The sequence below is a fragment of the Drosophila biarmipes genome, chromosome 2R (genome assembly GCF_025231255.1).
Source record: "Drosophila biarmipes strain raj3 chromosome 2R, RU_DBia_V1.1, whole genome shotgun sequence".
NCBI lineage: Eukaryota > Metazoa > Arthropoda > Insecta > Diptera > Drosophilidae > Drosophila > Drosophila biarmipes.
This window is the reverse complement of record NC_066615.1, coordinates 4,170,331-4,179,972: the sequence shown is the minus strand read 5'-3', so window position 1 is coordinate 4,179,972 and position 9,642 is coordinate 4,170,331. Positions and strand designations below refer to the sequence as shown.

Genomic DNA, 9,642 nt, shown 5'->3' with positions numbered 1-9,642 from the left:
ATTTTGGATGTTTGAAATAAAACTTATTTTTAACGGATCAACTTTGTTAAGCAGTTAGGTAACATTAAAAACAGACTAATAACATGTTTTCCCAATGTAACGTAAAGTACGCTTTAAAAATATATGTTAATGATGTGTTTGTTGGCGGCGTCACACTGTAAATACCAAATTCGAGGGTGTCTTAGTCTCTTGTTTAGGCCTAATTTTGATTCACTGCAATTTTTCCCTTTAATTTGCGCGCTCCCTGCATAATATAAATAACTTGTAAAGAATAAATAAAATTATAATTCGCAAATAATCGATGACGATCCGACCAACATCGATGTTTCGCAAACATCGGTGGTATCGATGCTGGCATCGATGTTTTTCCACCTCTACTGTCCTCAAAAACTACGGTCGTGCGTCAACGTTAGCGAAAAATGCAAAATTAAATATGTTGTGAGTAGCGAGCGATGCCAATTCGAATATGTTATGAGTTTCGAGCGAAATCCCCGTAGATCGGTCGCCCCGCCAGCCAGCGGTCGCCCTCCGCCGCCCCTGGCAGAGCCCCAAAAAGTCCCTACGAAAAAATTGTACCAGCACCGAAAACGTCTCCGAAAAGCCAGTGTAAAGTGCGTTTTTTCGCCAAATTGTGCTGCCTGTTGGACAGGGCCCTCCACAATAGTTTAACAATCGGCAAATCGAATCGCGAAATCTTCGAGTCGCATTGCTATCAAAATTTTTTCGTTTCGTTAACGCCCTCGCTTATATTTGTGTGTATTCGTTCGTAAAGCAGTGCGCACTCAGTCGCACTGCTTGCGCGAGGAAAACACTACAAATAGAGGAAAAAGTTGAGGATTGAAAAAAGTTAGTTTGTTGTTCGATCCGAAGTGGGTTTTTGCCACTATGCCTCGCACGGTGTTATTAGCCAATAACTTCTGTTTGGGGTCGACAAAAGGCTTGCGAGGAGTGGATAGTTTGTGGGTTTCAGTCGGGCGGTCCAACAAAGGGGGGCAGGGTTGTGTGTGTTTACCTTAGACCAGTATGATGATGATTTTCCGGAATGCACATTCCTATTTCACCCATGCCACCCCCTCATTCGTCTCCTTATCTCTCTGTCTCTCTTTTTACTTGCAGTTCCACTGCATACAGAAAAATAAACAAATACAAGAAGCATAAAGTATGCAGAAAATTAAATACAAAAGGAGCCACTAAGTGTTTCGTGTGAAATCAATTTGAAGACCGCTCGTCGTCGTACATACTTTTCCGTTTCAATTACACCTCAATGAATATTTGTTGAAACTTCGTTGCATTTACAGACTGGTGTTTAAAATCAACAACAAGAAACGACAAAACCCAACATCTGCCCTCAAACACACAGAGAACCAGAAGGAGAAGCTATATATACCCACATACATAAATAGTATCGTATTTACATTAAAGGAGCCGAACAGACGTACACGTAACTTTTATATTACAAAGCACCAGTAAATTAACCAACTACACACGTTCCTTAAAACAAATGTTTTCCAAACCGCAAACCAACTAAGAACGAAATGCTTTTGTAATTAGTTTAAGCTAACTAAAGTAACGCAAAACCTACAACAAGCCGCAAAAAAGTCGCGTGATTAAGTTAAATAATTTTAAAGCGGACCGAAAATCGGCTGGGAACCAAAAAACCTACGATACACGCGGAAGAACTCAGATCGCCGTATGGAATCAAAATTGCATACTTTTGTATAAAATAGTGCTAGCAAAAATCACTCGGGAGGAGAACCGGAACATCTTTTGGAGAATCTCGTCTGCATACCCTTGATATCGTGTCTCCGTACAGTTTTTAAGTAAGTAACGCTAAAACTAAAATTACAATCCTAAGATCTGTGGTTATTTTAACTTGACCACTTGTTGCCCAATATATGTATTTAATATAAGGAAATACCATTTTAAAAAAGGCAAAGAAACTTGCAGCTTTTGTCCTATTTTCAAAAACATTTTTAAGCAAAAAAGCTTATAAATGAGCCATTTTAAGAAAATACTCATGTATTTTCTAAAAAATGCTTCCACTTTTATATAGGCATTTTATCTTGTTATATAAACCATTCGCTAATAATTACTCCCGTGCAAGGAAAGCAAGGGATCGGCGAGGTCTCAAAATGAGCAATAAGCTGTTATTTCCGATCTATAATCGTTTTTTCGAAACTGCCACAGACTGCAACAGAAATAACCCTCTCTGAATGAACAGTAGCCGTCTAAAGATTAAGAAGACAACTCAAACGTTATCTCTGACTGGTTTATCATAAGCATATACATATGTAAGGCAGATAAGACCAGTTCTCGGTGGGTTACTCTACCTCCGATTTGGTGGCATGTTATATCTGGCAAACTATTGTTAAAAAACGCTTCACTGCGCCAATTGCGTGCCCCTGCCCCTGAAATTTGCGGCTACTGCTAATTAGATTTTGTGGCTTTGCTCAACGAGAAATGCTTTCCGAGCGAAGTGCACTAATCCTGGTTCTATAAGGCTAGCCATGACTTTACAAAGATCTCCATACTCTCCCACCAGCGGTTGCCACTACCCCCTGCGGAACTTTTGTCAAAAATGTTTCTAAAGGTTCCATCGATATTTGGAAAGCCTTACCTCGACCCGCGTCAATGTATTCGCCAACTAAATTGGATTAGCAATCACTCGATATATGAACAGAGGGCAGGAACAGAGGGGAAATAGCACCAGTGGCCACGGACTACAGGTTATAGGCTATATTCTATAGGCTTGCCCTACGCTGAACCCATCAATGAACAATTTCGCTGGGTGGACCAAAACCTCTAGAAAAAAACTGTCTTAAACATTTAATGGTATATAACCATTTGGTTTAATTATTTTGTAAAAAAAAGCTTGAAACTTTTAGGGTAATAGCGAAAACCAAAATCCATAGGAACAAATTCGAATTCAATTTATATTTGGTAAACAATTAAACTTATAAACCAAAAATGTTGATGGCTAGGATTTTTAGGATTTTCAAGTCGAGATTAGTCCACTCACCTAGAGAACACTCTCCCGAACCTGTGGCCAACGAAGCCATATATTTACCAAAATCAGCTTTCTTGCAATGAACCTGTGTGGGGGCCGTTGGGCGAACGCTTCCTCAATCTATTGCCACCTGGCGGAGGGCGATCCCAGGTCTGCGCAGAGAGAGCCGACCCAGAACAGAGCCAAAGCTAATGCCATGGCCAGCGAAAAGCCAGGGGTAGCCATGGGCCATCGATATCCGACGTCGTCATCGACGTTTCCAGCTTGTGGGGCAGGCTAGCAAATATGAAATGTTAATTGCCAGCACTGGACACAACACGGCGAACTCTCGTTGAGCTAACAACTCTGGTGGTCCGTAGAGACATAGTTGCAATAGATCCTACGGTTATATTATGCAAGCCAGTGCTAAATCAAAGCTTCGCCTTTTTGCAGATGTTCTTGGATCGTTCGATGTGGTCTTCGTTCATTTGTAACCATCACTCTCAACCTCCGAGGCACCGAAATCTGGTCAAGGACTTAGCGTAGAGCGCCGTAATTAGTAATAGCAATAGCCAAAGAGAGCCTGAATCGTAAGCGCTGGACAAGATAAGATCTACAGAGCCAGAATCGCCAAAGTACAAATGTATCAATTGAAACTGAAACAAAATCTGTAACTTGGAACGGGTACAAAGCAATTCCCCTGGATGAGGACGCAGTTAGGACACGTTGGATTCAGCGCGCATCACACAACCAATTAGAGAGGTGACTCAGGGTCCAAAGAAGGGTGTCCACGAGACCATCCCGCCATCGAAACAGCATACATTTTCTATACGAAACGGCCTGTCGAGCGTAGTGGCAGCAGCACGCGAAAGCGTCCATAAATCTAGTTAGCATGGAGTGCTGTTTATCGGAGGAGGCCAAGGAACAAAAGCGCATCAATCAGGAAATCGAGAAGCAGTTGCGCCGGGACAAGAGAGATGCTCGCCGCGAGCTTAAATTGTTGCTGCTGGGTAAGTGGAACATGACATATTATGATTGCACTTAGCTTGGCTTAATGCAATTGAAGGCGGCTGGTTAATTGCATTGCGTGGCCGGCATTTATGGCTATATATTTTTAAATCCCATATCCCCAGGCACGGGCGAGTCCGGCAAGTCAACGTTTATCAAACAGATGCGTATTATCCACGGCAGCGGCTACTCGGATGAGGACAAGCGTGGGTACATCAAGCTGGTTTTCCAGAACATATTCATGGCCATGCAGTCAATGATTAAGGCAATGGACATGCTGAAGATTTCCTATGGCCAGGGAGAGCATAGCGTAAGTATTGCAATGGCATCACAAGTACATGTGCGATTAATCAGCAACCATGAATGTCATTAACAGGAACTGGCCGACCTGGTGATGAGCATCGATTACGAGACCGTTACCACGTTCGAGGATCCATACTTAAATGCCATCAAAACGCTATGGGACGATGCTGGCATCCAGGAGTGCTACGATCGTCGTAGAGAATATCAGCTGACTGATTCAGCCAAATAGTGAGTTACCCGTTGACATGCAAGCGAAAAGAATTATATTCTTTCCCCAAAATCACACCCAAAAACTAACTGCTGAGACCGAAAACACTGACTGTGCAAACTAAATAAATTATCTTGTTTATGTATAGTTATCTGAAGGATCTCGATCGTGTGGCTCAACCTGCATATTTACCCACTGAGCAAGACATTTTAAGAGTTCGTGTGCCGACAACAGGGATAATTGAGTATCCCTTTGATTTAGAAGAAATCAGATTTAGGTACATAACATCCTTTTCACATTATTCAATTGCATGTGTCTGATTTCTGTTTTGGTTATGGTTCGATTATTTATATTTGTTAACAAAAGTCTTCAGAATTTCTTTAGCGCATGTCTACTGAAGCTTTCATTTGAGACAGTTATTTAGGGCCTTCTGCGAACTTAGTGGACTGAGACGGATTGTAAAACTATTCTAGATCCGGTTGTGGTTTACGTTCTTTGCTTAAAACTCTATTTATTAACTTAATTTAGCTACTTGAGCGACATAGCTCGAATTGAGCAGGCTGATTACTTGCCAACTGAGCAGGACATTCTGCGTGCTCGAGTGCCGACAACTGGTATTCTTGAGTATCCTTTCGATTTGGATGGCATTGTGTTTAGGTATCTATTCAAAACATAATGCGATAAATATCTGACAAGGCTAGAAATGCAAATGGTTATGATACAGCTAGTAAAATACTATTTCTTATTTATATATTATTTAACAATTTTATTTGTCGCTTGCGCTTTTGGAATTCAATGCTTTAAGTTCTGCATTAAATGTAGTAAATCTTTGTTAAAACTCTTCAATAAAAATGTATTTTTTCTCATATATATACAGAATGGTGGACGTCGGAGGTCAGCGATCCGAGAGAAGAAAGTGGATTCATTGCTTTGAGAATGTGACATCAATTATATTTTTGGTAGCGCTATCAGAATACGATCAAATTTTGTTTGAATCTGATAATGAGGTATTATTATTAATTGGCTAATGGCAATTTTTTTTCAATTGATACTATATTTTATTATTTTCAGAATCGAATGGAGGAATCTAAAGCTTTATTTCGTACTATAATTACATACCCATGGTTCCAAAATTCGTCCGTTATTCTTTTTCTGAATAAGAAGGACTTGTTGGAGGAGAAAATAATGTATTCGCATTTGGTAGACTATTTCCCTGAGTACGATGGTAAGTGTTTTTAATGGTAAAGGTGGCCATAGTTATGAACGACTTTATGCGCCGATAAACTAGGTCCAAAGCAGGATCACGCCGCGGCCAAACAGTTTGTTTTGAAAAAGTACTTGGCCTCCAATCCAGATCCTGAACGTCAATGCTATTCGCATTTTACAACGGCCACAGGTGGACTTTCACCTTATTATTAACCACCTTACTTAAGCTCTATGTAAATGCCTCAAAATGCCAAACTCATCCGTAGACTATATGCTAGTTGCATAGTACCATGCTAGAAGTAACATTTTATTTGCCTTCTATCAAATTAGGTCCACAGCGAGATGCAATCGCGGCCCGAGAATTCATACTGCGAATGTTTGTAGATTTAAATCCAGATTCCGAAAAAATTATCTATTCTCATTTCACCTGTGCTACAGGTAAGTGTTTTGTAAACGTTTGGTATGTGTGGTCAGAAAGTGCGTGTGGATGTGACTCTAATTTTCAGCTCAAAAAGTCTAGTTAAAAGGTAATCTTTGGTTTCTTCTACCTATGCATTTGCTTTGCCGCCGGATTAGAGTAGAGTATTGCTAGTCAAAATGTTATCACAATCAAATTGATTTTTAATAAAACGACGATCTCTTGGTAACAGATACCGAAAACATCAAACTTGTGTTCTGCGCTGTCAAAGATACAATTATGCAAAATGCACTTAAGGAATTCAATTTGGGCTAATTCGACAAGGAGGATTTCAGGAATAACGGCAATGCTAAAGAATAATTTATTTATAATGTATAAGAATTGTTTTTCAAAGTGCCTCAATAAAAACTCTATATAGTCTGTTAAATGTCTTGAATGGAATGCGTGTGCAGTTAACCCTGAATTTTACTACAAAACCAACTAATTGCATTTTCTTTTCATTGTTTAGATACGGAAAATATAAGGTTTGTGTTTGCAGCTGTTAAGGACACAATTCTGCAATCGAACCTTAAGGAATATAATTTGGTCTAAACTGGATTTGGATCGAAAAACTATTTTTGTGATTTTTATACAAACACACATACACATTCATATAATTCCTTTTTCGCATATTTACTAAATATAAAAGAAGAATTGAGAAGCTAGCGAATGTGGCCGAAAATTAGGCATAAATTAGAACCGAGAAAGTTTCTTACGTTTGTAAAATCAGGAACCGAAAATTGTAGCATAAATAGAATACTAAACTGAGATGGTAACCCAGCATCAACAAGATGATGAAAATGATGTATACATTTTAATTTGAGAGGAAAATAACACAAAATCTGATCCGGAGTGACAGCAAATAATCAGGACAAAATTTCTCGCTTTAGACTACGAATATAAAGATTCGTAGAAAAATTATAATACTTATTAAAACATATGTAGTGCTTCTATCGGACAAAGTTTTTCAGAAAACGTTTTTGTGTGATTTTATAATTTTTTCGGCAAAGTAACTCCAAAAGGTCAAAAAGACAGTAACCTAAAATGATTGGAACTATATGGAAAACTGCTGGTTGTATTCAAATAAAACACATGATTTTTCAGATTTTGAAAAAGTTTAACCTCTTAACAAGGAACTGTATCTTCTTTAAAAGTTTTTATGCAAAATGTATGTCCGAGATATTTGTTGTCACTCTGTTATATTAAAATAAATTTATTACTATAGTAACTTTTGTAATAAAAACCAAAACAAAAACATAAAACTTAAATTTAATCAAAAGCTTGATAAGGAACAACAAACGGAAAAACTTTGTCGTACTGAAGCATAATAAAGCAACATTTTAATAAAATAACTACAGAGAGAAAACAAAATTTTGAGTAAAGAATCCCCCGGAATATATATTCAAAGAATTATATATGCTAGAAGTTTCTTATTAGGATTTCAGGGCATAAAAGCGTGTAAAAATTAAAACCGAAAATGATAAGCTGATAAAATGGATGAAAACGAAATCACAGATAATACTGTATTTTTTATTAAGCTAAACCGTAAATATTGATACTATTGTTTACCGGAATATTTAACTATACATGCAAACAGATAATGTAATAATTCATAAAATCATATGTAACAATTGATTAGTTTGTATTGAGGGAGCCACATTGTAAATTACGATTTGTATTAATACCATGAAAACAAGAATGAAACAAGCAAACCAAGAAAAAAGAAAGGAGATGAATCTGTAGGAGGAACGCCACTTACATGGAACATCCATTTAAATAATATTACATGTTTGTAAAAATGTCGATAGCCACCAATGCAACAGCAGCAGAATTCATGCAACTTATTGATATTTAATCAGGCATCAGGTCAAATATAATCAAATGCGATATACCACTGGTCGAGAAACATAACTATCAGAAGGAAGAGTTTTGCTCTCACGTATTTTTGTTGCCATCAAAATTTCAGTCGAAACATTGTTATCAAATATAGCTTTTCGTACTTTTTACATTAACTTTGTTAGTTGTTTGCTTATTTTATAGATCTAAATGTATGCAACAATGGACACACTTCGCGGCTATCCAATCGATCTGCTCTGCCTAGTGCGTTCAGTGTTTTGTTTTTGTTTTTATAATTTTAGTTTAATTTAATATACAAGAATAACTAAAAGAGACGCACATAAATAGAAAAACCCATCAACAAATTATTTATGTAAAAATCCAAATATAAACAATTCTACTCTACGCATATGTGGAAAAAGAAACGTACATGTATGTAAAATAAATATGAAGCAAAATCATTTTCATAATTTATTACCCTTATTTCGTTTAACCAAGACTCAACCTCCTCTCATCAGTTTGAGTTTAGTTTAGTCGGGGCGACGGAAGAATCGGCACTTTGGAAGACTCTTGGCTTAAGACTACGCCTGGGAGTGAAAAATTGAGAATTCTTTAACCGCGCATAACAAAAACCAAAAAAAAAACAGTACGCATCTAAGTTAAGGTACGATTCAACAGTGTGTTGTATAAAGCTTTAATCCTCGTAACCACATGTAGTAAAAATAAAGTAATTTAACCATTTTTATGAGTAACCAATGGATTAGCTTTTAAAAAGCTTCAAGAAGTCAATGTGTATTTTAAAATATGTAGCAGAGCCTAGAAAGCCAATGAGTTTTGAGATCCGATCGGAATGGATATGGAAATGGTTTAGGTTATTGATCCGAATATCAATTCACAGCCCCTTTGGCTTGACATCCGATTTTGTAGCTTCGATTTCGGCTTGGCCCGTTATGTGTAGTATTGGCATTATAGACATTCACACACTGACATATATATGGTTTTCCGTCCAATAAATTGCATCAGCAGCGAGCAGACAAAGTCTCCCATTTATTTTGATCCTTTTTCCGTGTTGGCTTCTCTGGGTATTCAATCTTAAAATACCTCTCTTTTTCGGCGGTTTCAATGATAGAATATTCCGATTATACAGTCTCATACACACACGTTTAGTTAGTTTATTTTAGTTTTATTCCTTTGAATTTTGTGCCTTTCCACTATCATAAATCACATCAAAGTTATATAGGACAGGATCCAGAAGGTACTCCACTTTTGAATTTTATCAAACTTGATTTGCCCCAGTTCAGCAGGGTTCTTCCCCAATTTATGGATCCGGTCGCAACCCCAAAACATTAAAATTAAAAGTATGTGTGTATGCCAGATTGTTGTTTTTTGCGTTAAAAGATTGGTTCCTTGTTTTTATGATACGCACCGAAATTCAGACCGTTGTATGTAAATATTTGGCGAATTACTCGCGGTGGAAATCGAAAAACCTCCCGAGATATCCCACATAACCGAGCATATGTATGTAACTATACATAAAACTCAATAAGAAACTATAATAAATGAGAATTTGATAAAAATCATTAATGTATGTATTTTGTATTTTTATATACAATTTATAATTTTGATTACACTTACAAT

The 9,642-nt window shown here is 37.4% G+C and overlaps 1 protein-coding gene across 5 annotated transcripts; it reads left to right on the top strand.

Annotated features, from left to right (window-relative positions):
• The first annotated feature begins 349 nt into the window (after window positions 1–349).
• LOC108029562 (G protein alpha q subunit) lies at window positions 350–8,474 on the top strand. 5 transcript variants are annotated; one of them, XM_044091677.2, is made up of 11 exons: window positions 350–438; window positions 1,117–1,820; window positions 3,440–3,996; window positions 4,120–4,304; window positions 4,371–4,525; window positions 4,654–4,782; window positions 5,034–5,162; window positions 5,383–5,512; window positions 5,577–5,730; window positions 6,042–6,149; window positions 6,362–6,556. In XM_044091677.2, the coding sequence occupies exons 3-11, from the start codon at window positions 3,879–3,881 to the stop codon at window positions 6,442–6,444; spliced, it is 1,191 nt and encodes a 396-aa protein (XP_043947612.1). In that variant the 5' UTR covers window positions 350–438; window positions 1,117–1,820; window positions 3,440–3,878; the 3' UTR covers window positions 6,445–6,556. The 5 variants fall into 5 exon arrangements, with proteins under 5 accessions (XP_043947612.1, XP_016957400.1, XP_016957394.1 ...); XM_017101911.3 differs by lacking the exons at window positions 4,654–4,782; window positions 6,362–6,556 and adding an exon at window positions 6,638–8,474; XM_017101905.3 differs by lacking the exons at window positions 5,034–5,162; window positions 6,362–6,556 and adding an exon at window positions 6,638–8,474.
• The last annotated feature ends 1,168 nt before the right edge of the window (window positions 8,475–9,642 follow it).